The following is a 15,336-nucleotide window of genomic DNA, read 5'->3' as shown; positions in this document are numbered from 1 at the left end:
GCACTCAGGCTGCCTGTGACCCCCAGTGAGGCTGGAGGCTGGATTAAGATGGTGCAGGGCCTCCCTCTCTCCAGTGGCAGCTCCCCCACACAGAGGGTCAAGGAGGGAGGCATACAGGGCTGACCAACTCGGGTGAGTGGCCTGGGCTCTATCTCAAGCTTGGATAAGTTGCCCCTTTCCTCTGGGCTTAGTTTTCCCATCTCTAAAATGGAGGCAATTATCCCTTATAGCCCTCCTCGATTATGAAATGGGTAAAACAACGGACATGACAATTCTTTGTAACTAAGTGTGTATGTGTGTGTGTGTGTGGGAGGTCTCAGTATATGTGTGTGATTTTGTGAGCGTGTGTGTGTACATGTGATTTCATATCTAAGTGTGTGTATGAGAGTATGATTGAGTGTAAGTGTATTTGTTTTCTAGGTAAGACCAGAAATATTTAAATGTCCAGTCTTAACTTCGGGAGCTTTAATAATTCAACAAGAACCCAAACCCTCTAGGAAATCCTTTCCCTTGAGCTGTGCCCTCGTGATAGCTATCTATGCTAGTGCTGTGCCCACCACAGGACTGAGCTGTGTGTCTGCATGGTGTGCATGTGCAAGAGTGCCGTGGTGTGTGACGGTGCGTGGTATGCCCTGGCATGCTGAGGTATCAATGTCCCTGTGGAGTGTGCAGCCAATAGCCCGTGTTGGCGTGTCTGTGAGTGTGCCTAGAATCTGTGACAGTGTACGTTTGCTTGCATGTGTGTGTGGCCATGTGATATGTGAGCATGTGGCGTGTGATGTGCTCAGAACAAAAATGCGTGGAGAGATGTGGAGTTGGGGAGGCAGGGCAGGCACACACACAGGCTGCAGGGAAACCGTCCTCCCACGCCCCTGCACACAGGACCTCCCCCCGCATGAGTAAGACAGCTGATACCCCGGCCTTAGGCCGTGCTGCAGGAGGAGGCGGCTGGCACTGACCTTGGCACACTCAGTCTCGTTGAGCGGTGGGCAGCTGATGGGTGAGCGGACAAGCACAGCGCCCAGGGGAGTGTTGCTGCAGTGGTGGCGGGCGCACTCAGCGATCCAGGACGCCCCGGGCTGGAGGGCACACAAGTGGATGCTGGGGACTTGTGGCCAGATGGATGGCCTGAGAGAACCAATAGGGCACAGCTCCAAAGACAGGTGTAGCCCAGGACCTGGCACTATCCAGGACCTTGTCTGTACCTCGCCCTGGGCTCTGGTCCTACGTGTCCCCTCCTGGGACCCCTTTTCAGGTGGGCAGTGAAGGGACTGCATACCAAGAACAGGGAGGTGGTGCCGTTGGGGAAAGTGAAGAGGCAGGACACATTCCTGCAGGAGCCACAGCAGGCCGCCAGGTCTCGTGGGTGCTCGTACTCCTGGTTCTGCAGGGCAGGGTGGGACACGATGGGTCAGCCATGTGCCCACCTCCACTTTCCTGCCTTTCCTACTGTCTGCCTGTCTCTGAGCCCAGAGAAAGTTCCCCTTCACATGCTCAGGAGGGGCCTCCAAGGCTCCCTCTGTCTCAGGCAGGAACATCATCCTATGTCTACCACAAGCCTCCTTTGCTTTAGTCGCTAGGCCCAGCCCAAGGGGTCAAAGACCATTCCCACCCCTTTTAGAGACAGCACTGCTGGTAATTACGGTTGCCAGTTTGGGTTCCAAGACACTTCAATTGGAGTTCCAGTTCCTATAGTACTTTTGACAAACAACTCAGTTGGTCTAACTCCTTAAACCTCAGTTTTCTCATCTGAAAAATGGGAACAATTCTAACCCCTTCTGTTCAACTAATATTCATCCCTTACTAAAAGCCAGTCTCTGTCCTAGATACTGGGCCTGTAGAAGTGCTCAACAAATGGCAACAACCACAAACACACATGCCACAAGGATAGGGAATGTCCCTAGCATAGAATGTCCTTCAGAAATGCAGGTTCTCTCTGTCAAATCCTCACCCTTGCCAGGCCTTCACTCTTGCTGTCCGCGTCTGGCCTCTCCCACTCATCCCCGATCCCAGCACTTCCCACAGAGGTCTCTGAGGATCCCACAGATGCCCACTGTCTAGACTTGTTTAGAGAGCTTGGGCCAAGCTCGAGGGGCCCCTCTGATTCCTGGAGCACCTGGGCCCTGCCGGGCCAGCCCGCCTGACCCCCCACACCACCATCCTGTGCTCTCCTACCGCTTCGCAGCGGACATCACACAGCACAGACGTGGTGTTGATCTGGTAGAAGCCGGTGAGAGGGTCCAGCTCGTCAGTACAGCGGGAGGTGTGGCACACGCCTTCTGCCGAGAGCTCCACCACTGTCTGGCCCGGCTGCATCACCCCCAGCTCTCGGCTCAGACATACAGGGGCCTTCACTGCATGGGTGTGCAGGGTGGCCACAGTCACTGGGAGCCCGGCACCCACTCCCCCACCCCGGCTCTACCTCCTCACTCACCACACTCGTATTTGGCGCAGCCACACACGTTCTCCATGCTGTGCATGAACTCTTCGTCCAGCTGGGACTTCTCCCACTAGGTGGGGCAGAGCCAGTCAGCACCCCGGGGTGGAGAGGCCGTGCCCTGTCCTTGGGGGCATCTGCCATCTGTGCCCCCCTCTCTCTGTCAATTATCTCCTTGCAGTAGGTGGAAAGGGGGTTGGCAGGCCTGGGGACCCTTGGCACCCTGTGAGCTCAGTTACCCTCCCACAGAGGGAGACCCGCCCAGTGTGGCTTCCGAGCTTCCCCAGTGAGGAGCACTCCCCAGTGTCCTCTCCCAGGGCCTCAGGCCTCTCCTGTCATTCTGAGCACCCACTGGCCCCTCAGTCAGGGACTGCTGCGTGGCCGCCGGCCCAGAATCCCACTTGGCTTGTACTACTTCCCTTCTTCCTCCACCAGTTGAAGGGAGAAAACGAGGCGACAGGAGACAAAATGAGAAGGAAAGCATGCTGGGGTTGGGGGGAATATACATAATTCAGAAAATTATGTGAAAAACATAACTTTAAACATAATTGTACATTTCTCAGAGTATTTTCACTTTCCTCAGTGGCTGTGCAGCGTGGTGATTAAGGGCATGGTCTCTGGAGTCAGATTTCCTGGGTTCCTACCCTGGCACTGTGACTTACTAGCCACATGACCTTAACCTTAGTTTCCTTGTTCATATAATTGAGATAATCATAGAATTCACCTCACTGGGTTGTTCTGAGAATTACTATGATAATATGTTATACACTAAAGGCCTAGGAAAGCTCCTGGCATATAGTTAGCTCTCAGTAAACATTAGCCGCCATCATGAGTATCGTCACCACCCTCATGATCATCTTCACCGTCTCTCCTATCACCACTACCATCATCATCACCAGCATCTTCATCGTCACCATCATCATCATCATTGTACTTAATCCTCACTGCACTCGAACCATGGTCATGCCCACTTTACAAAGAAGGGCGCTGTGCCAGACAGCAGAGCTTGGGACAAGAACGCTGACTTTCAATCCAAGGCTCTTTGCACTATATTAAAGGAATCAGGTCTCCTGGGGAAGGGATGGGTAGAGAGGAAAGGAAAGGGAAGGCAGACCAGGGAGAGTGGGGAGGGGCAGGGTCTCCATACCAGATGGCAGCGGGGCACTGGGATTGTGTCGCAGTCACACTCTGAAAAACAGGAGGGGCCAGGACCCACCTCACCAGAGATGTCCGGGTGGAAGTTCCTCTGGGTCTTCAGACCCTTCACTTCAGGTCCAACCCCTCCTGCAGCCTGCGTACATTCCCCCATGGGGGCTGCAGCTCCCCTGGTGGCGCAGGTGGGGCAGTGATGGGTCCTAACACCAAGCTCCGTACTGGGTGTGGGGTGAGGATAAACAGGCAGATGGACCTGGCTTCATGCCTTCCCTGGCTCTAGAACCCATTCTGGAGAAAATGTGGGGCCTCTCCAGGCATGAATATGGCAAGGGTGGAACTTCTGACCATCTGCATTTCCCAAATCTATTTTCCAACAAGCTCAGCTTTACTACTCCAAGCCACAATCCAGCCTTGTTCTAAGCTATGAGGGAGCTGACAGCGGAGGCATCACTAGCAAACTGAAGGGATGCACCAGCTGTAGTTTCAGGGCGAGGAGCTTCAGCGCAGAGTGGCTGTGAAACACTCTTCGGGGCACTCCCTCACGCAGCAAGTCGTTTTATGTGCCTACTCTATGCCAAGCTTTTCTCTGTGCTCTGGGGACAAAGCAACTAAAACAGACTAAAACCCCTGCCCTCATGAAGTTTACACCGAGGCCTGGAAAAGGACAGGCAAAATATCTAGATGCAAAATATACTTTCTTAACTCTTTTTAAAATAACATTTTTATATAAAGGCCTCTGCTGTTCATTATTGACACCCCCACCGGGTCCCCGAAAATGACCTGAGGTGGATTTTAACAAAATCACGTTTACTATCGTATAGTTGCAATAGACTTTTTAGATGGAAAACCTTTCTGGAACAAGGAGCTTGCTTCTTTCCTTCTTTTATCCTGGGGAGGAAACAGTGTAGGAGGAATGCTCTGTACTCAGAGAGCGGCTGTAATGGGGGAGGGAGATGATTTGGGTGGCTTCCCCCCTCCGGTGGCTCTGGAGAGACAGAATCTGAGCAAGTGGATAATGGTGGGTCTGTTCCCCGCGCCCCCTCCTCACAGGGGCCCTGGAACTCTGCCTTCAGTGAACGGCCTCCCTGTCCCAGGACTTACCACAGGACTTATAGGGGCAGCAGCGGTCTGGGCTCCACACCTCCACCAGGGCAGTGCCCATGCCACACTGCACTTGGGGACAGCGGAAGCTCTCACACACTGCATGGGAGAGGAGGCAGGGGACAGACACATCAGCCACAGACAACGTAGAGCATTAATCCTCAGAAATGCAACATTGGCTAAGGAGGGTGTGGCCGCCAGCTCCTCCTTAGCAGAAGCTCCCCCCCTCCACGTCCTCAGAAACCCTCGCAGGCTGGAGTCCAGGGGAGAAGTCTGGGCTCCTAGAGTCTCCCCATAGAACTCCATCAGGAGACCCTAATTCTGCTCTGGGAGGCGTTAGTGACATGGCAATGTCAGAACCTTAATTAACATCACTAAACTGGGCCTCCTCCCTGCCCCAGATTCTGTGTCACCCTGAAATGAGTGATCAGAGGGAAACCAGTGACCAGGATAAGCTCCATCGACCTGGAACGGTTCCCTCTAGAGGACAGGACAGTCCTTCCCACCTGGGGAAACCACCCGCCTGTGCCTGTGCGTCAGCCACTCTCTAGGGCTCACGCTTCCCCTCTTCCTATTCTTCAGGCAGGTCCCACTTAGCTTAGGGTTCCTCGGCCGTTCTCACACATTGCGAGACCAAGGCAAGGAGTGAGGGAATCTCAGAGCACAACGTTTTGGTGGGGAGGGGAGGTGCAGGGTCGGCACTTAACATGCAGGACTGTAAGACTTATTTATCAACTGATATTTCCAAAAATTAGGAAGTGGAAGAAGAGAAGGACATTTGTACAGTGTCAAAGTACTGGATTACTTTCTGGTTGAAAGAGGAAAAATGTAAATGTCAAAGGGAGAGAGATGCGACAGTCACCACCCTAGTCCAGGGCCCATGCCAACTTCAGTGAGAGTGGCTCAGCCATATAGTATGGTGTGAAGTACTATGAAGCTCCTGTACTGTCCAGTTAAAAAATTTTTTTTTAATTGAATCCACCAAGCCTTAGATCTAACGTCCAGTTTATAGGAAGCACAGAGGCTAAAGGAGCAAGACAGACCGTTCTGAGAGGAAACAACTGGATTAATCCAGAAGGTGGGGCTTCCTACAGGGCCACAGCCCAGGCTCTCCAATGTAGTGTCACACAGAAAAAGGGACCTGTGCTAGACGAAAGGGTATTTAAGAGACATGATATTAATGTATGGTCCTGGGTTGGGCAAGCCAAGAGAACCATGAACTGGGTATGATAGCATTTGAAAATGTATTAATATGGAAAGGTAAAGATGGCAGCTGGTAAAAAAAGAACATGTATGGGATGACCTCGTTTTGATAAAACACACACACGCAAAGTCATAGAGAGTTCCTGACAGGGTATGCACTCAAGTGTTGACAGTAGAATATCTAGGAGGTCGGAAGATAGTGTTTTCATTTTGTTGTGTTTACTTGGATTTTGTACTTTCTCCAAGGCATATACAGTGCTTTTGTGATAAAAGTATAATGAAGGCTGGGACAATGTGACAGTGTCCTTGGTCCTGGGGTGAGGACTTTGTGAAGGGCCCAGTGGCCCATAAGGGTCCCTGGATCCCCTTCCGGCCATGGCCCCCATCCGGCCAGGACTCACCACACTGGTACAGAGGGCAGCAGAGCTCCGTCGTGTTCTTGCCCACGGTGAGGGCCTCCCCTTCCTGACACTCGGGGATCGGATCTGGACAGTCGCCACAGGCTGAGAGGGGAGAGGGGCCAGGGCTGTCACAGGTAGTCCCCTTCATGGGGGGCTTGGTAGAGAACAGGTTGCTGGGTGGGGACACCTCAAAAACCCAGTTGTGATAGGAGTTAGACTAACAGCAGTGTTTCATGCTCTCATGTGACCTGTCCTGGAATCAGAAGTTCTCCCTCGTGTCTACCTAAAGTCTGACACTGAATGAGCACTGATTTCCTCATGCTCAGTCACATAGGGGGTGAAGCGAGGACCGCTTTCCTCTTCACCCTACACTTTTCTCTGGACGGGGATCTCACCCTTCTTGTGCCCACCCCACCCGAAGACCCCTACCCTCTCCTCCCAGCTGCCCACGGAAGCAGGGGTGAGGAAGGGGGAGTGGCTGCAGATTAGGTTTGTGTACTGACATCTGAGGGCACGCCCACCCACCGCAGAAGTAGACAGTGCAGCATGAGTCCCCCAGGCGGCCAGCAATCAGCATCTGGTCCTGGCGGCAGCTGGGGACCACCACTGCCTCACACTGGTCTGGGTCACACTCTGGGGAAAAGACAGAATTTAGGAGCTGGGAGCAGACGCTGCCTGGCCACGCCAGCGCTCCCGCCCGAGCTCTGCCCTCATCTCCAGCCAGAGCCCAGACCCCAGAGGTGTCCTTGCTCCCCTATCCCAGCTGCAAGGCACCCGCCTCCCCCAGGTGGTCAGTATCCCACTGTCACTGCGCGGGACCTCTCACCACAGCTGTAGCTGGGGCAGCAGGAGTCCTCCTGGAAGTGGGTGAGCAGCCGGTGTCCTGGGCGGCAGGTCGGGGCAAGGCCCTCGCACAGAGAATGGTTACACACTGGCCCAGGGGCCACAGGGCCTGTCACCTGGGGGCTGGGACACGCCTCAGCCTCCAGCCCTGCCCAGCCCCTGCACACCTCGTCCCCATGATGCCCCCAACCCCCAGGGCCCATGTTCCTGGAAGGGGCCTCTGAGGGTCACACAGGACAGGGACAGAAGAGCACTAAGAGTTCCTGTTCATCGTGATGGGCTGCGTGCCCGCTGCTGTTCTAGATCAGTATTAACTTCCGTAACTCGCACAACAGTCCAGAGGTGGGTACCGTTATCAGCCTCGTGTTACCAGAGAATTGATGGAGGCCCAGAGGGTGTTAAATGATCTGCCAGTGTCCCAAGGCTGCCTGGTCCCACAGCCCAGGGCCTTTAAGCCCTGTTCACACTGACTCCTAAGGATGGCTCCTGCCCCCCAGGCAGGGTTCTCCACTCCCCTCAACACATCCCCCACGAGACACTTTCATTTTCCCAGGCCTTGTCCTATACATTAAGGTCAGAGCTGGAGCCTTTTAACCATCTGACAGTGGCGATCCAGGGAAGTGACCGATGGGACTCACCACAAGCAGCCCCCAGGCAGCAGGGGTCCTCGGTGGGCAGCAGCAGGATCACCTCCCCGAAGCGTGGGCAGCTCTCAGGGCGGGGGACCGGGCAGTCCAGGTCCACTGGGACGATGGTGTCTGGAGCTTGGCACTGGTGTTGGCAGCATCCGCTGAGGGAACTATTCCAGGTCTCCCCCAGGGCCCGCGGCATCCCTGTGCTGTCGGTGCAGGCTATAGTGGGGGCACAGGGGACATAGGAGTGTGGGGGGCAGACTGTCCCGGGCAAGGTGCTCGCTGGGACATTAATCACCCCAATGCAGCCCCGGAGGGACACAGATAGGCCTCAGCCATTGGGCAGGAGGAAGGTGAAGGAGACATTAGGGGGAGGCCAGCTTTGGAGGGCCCCACCCTGAGAGGGGAGGAACCTACCACACTTCTCCTCCGGGACGCAGAGTGCCGAGTGGCGCCGGTGCAAGATGGTGCCCTCAGAGCAGACGCAGCCCTCTCCCAGCACCTGGCACTGCTCTGGGTCCAGCGGGCCCAGCATCCCATCCTGGCATGTGTCAGGGGGCTCGCAGGCTGCCACACATGCCTGATACGTGGAGTCACTGGAGCACAGGAAGGCTGCAGGGGAACAGTGGACCCCAGGCCCAGCTCAGACCCCAGGCAGGGTAAGGAGGGGGCTGAGAGCATCATCCATGCCTCAGCAGACAGTGCAAAGGGGTTTTGTGTCATTGTCTCTTTCCTCTAGAGCAGGAGTCAGCAAATAAAGTTTTATTGAAACGTAGCCACACCCATTCATGTACCTATTGAATCTGGCTGTGTGTGTACTGCAAGGGCAGAGTTGAGTAATTGTGACAGCCCAGAAAGCCTCAAATATTTACTATCTGGCCCTTTACAGAAAATGTTTGCCAACCCCTTTCTACAGAGGAGTGTTTTCAAACTTTCTTGACTGTAAAAGCTAGGTTTTTACATTGTGGTCCAATACACACGTACATGTAGAACAGTGGTCCTCAAACCCAGTTGCAAAAGAATCCCTTGGGAGCTTTTGAAGTGCCATTAACCAGACCTCACCCCAGACCAATGAAATCAGAATCGGTGATTCTGATGGGGCCCGAGCATCAACACTTTCTGAAATTCGCAGGGCAATTTCAAAGGGAAGTTCGGATTGAGAATCACTGATTTATTGAAACAAAAAAACATTTTCATGAAATAATGCTTAACCTTTCCAAGTGCAGTCCACGCTAGCATTTTCTATTCTGTTGTATTTTCACAATGCTGGTGTTGACCCCCAAAGTTGATCTCAGACCCACTGAGTTGGGATCCATAGTTTGAAAACACTCCTCTACATGGTTTTGCCTTTTCATCTTTTATCTGTCACATTATAGATGTGATTTTCCTGTGAGTTTTTTCCAGCCTTTCTGGATGTGTTCAAACTATACTTTAGGCCGGTCCACCCCTGCTCCACTTAGTGGCCCACCCCACTAAGGCACAGCTAACGGGGGTGGGACGAGGTGCACTTCTGTCTTCTGTGAAGGAGGAGAGAGACCAAAAGAAGAGAAAGATGACCAACTCTGAAGAGCAAAGAACTAATATTTGCTGGACCGTAACTACGTGATAGGCATGTGTGAGGAGTCACTCTGGACACAGTATCTCATGTCCCCTTCAAAACAATCCTAGAGGGCGTCTCCTTACTGTCTCCATTTTATAGATGAAGCAAGGAGACTCAGAGAAAGTGGATGAAAAATAAATGAGAGTTACTTAACTTATTAATGTAAATTATAATAAAAATAAATGTGTTAATGTATTAAAATATTTATCGATTTATTTATCAAGTATTTATTAGTTAATATGAATGAACGCATAATGAAACCTGGGGAAACCTAGACTTGGACGCAGGTCCATAAGCCTTTACCCACTCTAATGGGGGTGGGAGCAACAGAAGCAATGGAGAGTCCCTCTGCCTCCCACCTGCCCACCGACTCACGGCAGTAGTCGGAACGCCGCCACTCGATGCACACGTGGAACTTGTGGCACATGGCCACGTACACAGTCAGTGCCACGCAGGGCTGCTGCACGTACTTGGTGTCCCGGATCCACAGCTCACAGAACGACTCCGGGGCAACCTGGGCACATGCATCAGGCAGTGCTGCCTCCCTGCTTCTCCACATCCCAGGCCCAGGTCCCCCCAGCCCTGCCCAGGGGCAACAATGAGCCTCTGCAGGCTCCCAATCCTGTCCCAACATCAACACCCGCATCTATGCTCCCCTGCCCTGGCCATTGGCCGGCCCCTCTGCAGGTAGATGTTGCCATTCCCAGCCCAGCAGTTCCCCCCATGCTGGCCCCGGTTGGCACATACAAAGTGGTGGCAGGCACTGAAGGTGCGGTTGTACACCATGCGAAGGCAAGGTGAGCAGTCAGCTGTGGCACAGCTGTCCGGGCGGAAGCGGGTCTGGCCCACTGAGGTCAGGGAGCTGGGCACCTGCCAGCTGTCCAGAAAGGGAGCAGGGTCCTCGTCTTCACCCACCACAGAACCATCCATCAGGGTGAGGTCATTGGCTGCATCCCCATCACAGATACCTGAAAGGGGCAGAATATCCCATTAGCCACAATAGCCACCACCACTCCCAGGTCCCCAGTCGTCACTGCCTATTCCTCACAACAATTCTTTGAGACTGGTATTACTATTATCCTTACTTTATAGGTGAAGAAAATGAGGCACAGAGAAGCTAAGAAAACAGTTGTGTAAGAAAACGTCTTTGTTCTTAGGAAAGACGTACCCAAGTACTTAGGGATATAAAAACACTTTCAAATGGTTCCGAAAAAAGTGCATATAGATATAGCATATGCATAAAGTGTATATATAAATGCATATATATATAATATCTATTTCTATACAGAGAGAAGCAAATGGGGCAAAATGTGAACACTTGGTAAACTTGGGTATATAGGTCAATAATACATGGGAGTTCCTCATACTATTTTTATAACTTCTAAGTTTGACATTATATCAGAATTAAAAGTTACTCCAAAAAAATCTGTTTTAGCAGCGATTGCTAGCTAATTATCACACCTGTTTCCTCTTCTTTCTGGGCAATCTGCTCCCTTGCAGTTGGGTGAGACCACGTGACTGAGTTCCAACCAGTGGAATGTGAGTGAAGGTGATGGGTACCACTTCCGGGCCTAGTCCATATACACTTCCCAACTTTTTTCCCTTCTGTAGAGTTGGAAGCTTGTGTTGAACATGGCAGAGCCACAAGAAGGAAGGAATCTCCATTTGGATATTTACATGTGCAAGAAATCAACTTCTGTTGTGCTAAGGCACTAAGCTGGGGGTGGGCTGAAGTTTATCTGTCACAGCTTCTAACACGACCTTGACTTCCAGCTTCATGTCTCACACTCTAGGTGCCAGACACACATTGGCGTGCCCTTCACTTTGCTGATACTGCTCCCGCTGCCTGAAACATTTCCTCAGAAGTCCTTCTTTCAAGGGCCTCTCAGATGTACCATCCATGACCTTCCCAATTCTGTGTAACAGACTTTGGTCTTCCTCTCTGAGACTCACTTTCCTTTAGAGTCTCACTTTCTGTATTCCCCACATTGCCTTGCAGAGTGCCCAAGATACCAAGTGTTCATTTGGATAAAATAGATATAAATTAGCTGACTTTTGCTCTGACACCTACCAACACCAGTTTTGAGAATATAAAGCATGATGCAATACGAAACCCTCAGATTTTATCAGTGGTCCCAGTGGTCACATTTTTGGTCTTGGCATTGAATCACCCAACGGTGTCAAAAAAGTAGCTTTGGGGGCCCTAGCCCCCCAGATTACTGCTGAGGACAGCACTCTCTGCCAGTTGTAAACAGTAGAAGAAAGAAATGTTGAGAAAAGGATGGTGGTGATGGTGGTGGTGGTAGTGGTGTGAGTGTACGTAAGGAGAGACAGGTGTTTGTGTCCGTAAGGACGGAAGCTTCATAAAACAGGGATTTTGTCTTTTTTGCCTCCTGTCCTGTCCCCAGTGACTGGTACCTGGAAAATATGTGTTGTGTAAATGAAAGAATGAACATGAAGCAGACGTACATGTGTTAGTACAAGTGTAGAGGGCATTTTGAGTACAGGCGCATCGCGTAAATGAACAAAATGGGTACAGACCTCGTACAAGTGGAGAGCATGAAAGCATGTGTTTGTATAAGTATTCCTATGTCATCATCATCATAGTCTATCATGGCAGTCTGTCATGGAGTGTCCTGTGGGGGCCCACGTTCTGCCCTTGCAAAGAGCAGCAGTCCATACTCAGATTCCTCCTGTACCCCTTTCTCTTATCAAAATACATCCAGTCCCATGCTCTCTATGATCATGCTGTGGTCTGAAGAACACTAGTGCTGTGTGTTGTGGCAGCTCTGCTGTGTGACCTTAAACAAGCCACTTAACCTCTCTGAGCCCCCTTTCTTCTTTAGTTCAATGGCCATCTCTCAGGGTTATTGTGTGGATGACCTGGAATAAGTGAGATCAGAGTGTGGAAGTGCTTCATGAAATGCCCAGGCATAGGCAGATGGGAAGGATTATCTGGTATTAGGAAGCTATCAGGGAAGCTGACAGACAATTCCGGATGAAGTGACAACCGGTGGAGGTTAGAGCCCTGTGCCATCTCCCTGGTGGCAGCTTCAGCCCCAGAACACAAGACATTAGGTCTCTCTGCCCTGGCAGCTGCACTGGTCCCACCTCTGGCCTGGCACTCTGTCCCAGCTTTCCCTGGTCCAGGGGCTCCTGTGTCTGGGGGGCAGAAGTGGACTCAGGAAGCATCCCCCTTCCCCAAGCTGGGTTCCACCTCACCACACAGGCCACGGCCCTGGGCCTCGCTGGCTTTGCTGGCCTCCAGGATCATGAGTCCTGAGCTGTGGAGCCACTGGATCTGGATGTGTGATGGTGTCCGGATCACATACATGTGGCCTGTGTCCTCAATTCTGAACCCATATCTGCTCATGGGAGGCCACACAGGCTGGGAGTCCACAGTCACCTTGTGGGAAAGGGGTGTTTAATGTGAACACAGCTTGTCTGTCCATCCAACCATCCAGCCATTTATCCAACTAATAGTTATTAAGCACCTGCTATATGCCAGGCTCTGTTTCAGGCACAGACAGCCAAGACACAACACAGCCCAAGTTGGCAAGAAAGTTCTGAAAACATTTTTATGAACACAAAACAATGAAACAAAAAAAATGCAACGGCTGGAGACAGGCTGAATCTCTACGTCCAAGTTAACACAAATTCTGTGCCCATCTCATCATTCTATTCTTTCCTAATTCTGCTCAGACCATTTCTTCTGGGAGATCTTCCCTAAATCCCCAGCCTCCCGGTTGGGCACTCCGTCTCTGGGGTCTCTCCTTCTCTGTGCTGAACATTAAGACAGAATCCCTCAGCACAAAAGTGCTGAAGTGAGATATTCTAACCCCAATCATTTAAGGCCACTGTCTCTTGCCATTCTAACTTCCTTCTGGTACACTTCCTTGCTTGACATTAGGGTGGGTACAAGTATTCTAATTAAAATCACTTCCAACTATACCTAATTTTTCATTATTTTTCTTTAAGAGGGCCCTTCCCCACTCCTGCCCCCAATCGTGAATAAGCCTCAAGGCCCCTCCACCCCTGGATGCCCTGCCCTTCCACTGACTGCTGCCCCGCCTGAGGGCCAGCTCTCTGATGCACTCACCTTCCGGTTGAAGCGGTCAATGACGACCTGACGGGTCAGGTGCGTCACATTCAGCAATACCACACAGAACGGAGGCCAGTTCAGGTGCCCCTGCAGAGAAAGCCCAGCCCTCCTCAGCCCTGCCTCCTCATCCTGGTGAGCAAATGTGACCCCACTCTTCCTTCCCACCCCTGTTCCTGCTCTGCACCTCCCAACAGTATGCTGGGCTGTGCAGATGGTGCAGAATCCCATGGAATATTTTTGGCTCCACCTGCCTTCATGCAAGTCCAGCCACACACACACACACACACACACACACACACACACACACACACAGGCTCATGGGGGCATCCTAGTAGGCGATGTAGCTGGCACCCTTGATCAGGCCACATTTTGCAGTGACCTCCCAGCTCCTCTTCACTTCAGTGCCATCCCATGAGCGCCTAGGCGGCTGGGACAAGCTAGGGATGGTACAGGCCCCAGGAAGGACCAGGAGGTGGTGAACCCCACTCACCCTTTCCCCACGCGCCCATTCCAGGAGGCCTCTGGGAGACAAAGGGAGCGTCCACATCTGTCCTCACCCCCACACTCCTCAAAACCCAAGTCCCTGCTCCATCTCCAAACCTAGTCAAGCCCCTAAATGCTGGCAGAAAGGGAAGCAGGAGGCAGTCACCAGGTTGGCGCTTTTGCAGTCGAGGACATGGACGGTGATCATTTCATGTGGGCTCTGGCTGAGGATGTAGATGGCCTCCTTGAACAGGGCTGCGTGGCTCCCATCAAAGGTCACGAAGCTGAGATCGGGGAAGATTGAGCATCGGCCTGGGCGGGGCGGAGGACAAGCAGAACAAACGGGTGCCTCTGAGGTGAAAGCTGCTTAGCTTCCCAGGGCCGGTGCCCGGGCCTTTTCCTGGGATTCAGAGGCCCTGGGGGCTGGAGGCTCCCACAGTGTAGGCATCAACCAGAGATCAGAGGTCACACGGGTAGGAAACCCGCAGGTCAGGGGTCACACTGAGGCAAGAAGTCCCATGGGAGAGTTATCCCCGTGTCAGGGGCAGAGGTCACGCTAGGGCCGGGGTCTGAGGACGACATGGGGGGCTCCTGTGGACCCCAGGACTCACAGGCACATTCCCAGAAGGGGCAGCAGCGGTCCCCGCCCACTCTCACTGCGAGGCCCAGGACCCCACAGCGAAGGGGTGCGACGCCCTGGGGACAGTGCTGGGACTGGTTCACGCGGATCAGCTGGCCCTCCAGGCAGATGTGGCGGACGCAGTCCTCCTCCGCGATTGGCTGGGGCACAGGGTGGGGCCGGCATGAGTGCCTGCCCTGCGGCCACAGCCCCGCCCCTGTCCTACCCCCTCCCCACGGGTGAGGGCACAGGTTCTAGAAAGAGGGGACCCTGAGGAAAAACTGCAAGGGGATAGTACCCTCACCTTCCCCCCACCCAACAAGCCGTGGGGGCCTGGGGCTGGGCTGAGTGTGGGGTTGAGGGTCAGGGGCTGACTCCCTGAGACCTCTGCGTATCTGCCTGGCCTGCGCTCACAGCCCCAGGTACAGACATTCAGACACATTGGCTCAGACTCACAGACACCCAAGCACAACCCCCAACACACACACACACACACACACACACACACACACACACACACTCTCCTCCCTTCCTCTCTCTCTCTCAAATGCACAGACACACATGGTCTCTGAACATCGTGTATCACGCACACACAGATATCTGAGTGCCCTCTCACACACATGAACACACGTGTGCACATTCTGTCCCATGCAGGGACCCAGACACAAACATGTACACACTGGCACACGCACGTTGTTACACTCTTGTCACCACACCAAGCCATCCAATCAGCCCCTGGGGCCCCAGTGATACCAAGGGG

General features: G+C 52.9%; 1 protein-coding gene across 2 annotated transcripts in view; it reads right to left on the bottom strand.

Annotated features, from left to right (window-relative positions):
• Positions 1-15,336, bottom strand: part of OTOG (otogelin) — a 73,642-nt gene that overhangs the window by 4,276 nt on the left and 54,030 nt on the right. For both annotated transcript variants that reach the window (XM_074336096.1, XM_074336095.1), the window contains 17 exons: positions 14,569-14,737; positions 14,124-14,269; positions 13,472-13,561; positions 12,595-12,778; positions 10,120-10,340; positions 9,748-9,886; positions 8,190-8,384; positions 7,779-7,991; positions 7,124-7,228; positions 6,823-6,930; positions 6,298-6,399; positions 4,694-4,792; positions 3,585-3,625; positions 2,435-2,510; positions 2,176-2,354; positions 1,280-1,384; positions 960-1,079 (listed from right to left, as the gene is read on the bottom strand). In XM_074336096.1, coding sequence (XP_074192197.1) covers positions 960-1,079; positions 1,280-1,384; positions 2,176-2,354; positions 2,435-2,510; positions 3,585-3,625; positions 4,694-4,792; positions 6,298-6,399; positions 6,823-6,930; positions 7,124-7,228; positions 7,779-7,991; positions 8,190-8,384; positions 9,748-9,886; positions 10,120-10,340; positions 12,595-12,778; positions 13,472-13,561; positions 14,124-14,269; positions 14,569-14,737 — 2,292 coding nt within the window. The remainder of the gene's footprint in view (positions 1-959; positions 1,080-1,279; positions 1,385-2,175; positions 2,355-2,434; positions 2,511-3,584; positions 3,626-4,693; positions 4,793-6,297; positions 6,400-6,822; positions 6,931-7,123; positions 7,229-7,778; positions 7,992-8,189; positions 8,385-9,747; positions 9,887-10,119; positions 10,341-12,594; positions 12,779-13,471; positions 13,562-14,123; positions 14,270-14,568; positions 14,738-15,336) is intronic.

This window comes from Rhinolophus sinicus, linkage group LG06 (assembly GCF_036562045.2).
Source record: "Rhinolophus sinicus isolate RSC01 linkage group LG06, ASM3656204v1, whole genome shotgun sequence".
Classification (NCBI taxonomy): domain Eukaryota; kingdom Metazoa; phylum Chordata; class Mammalia; order Chiroptera; family Rhinolophidae; genus Rhinolophus; species Rhinolophus sinicus.
Note: the sequence above shows the minus strand (reverse complement) of the source record. Positions and strands in the feature narration are given on the sequence as shown.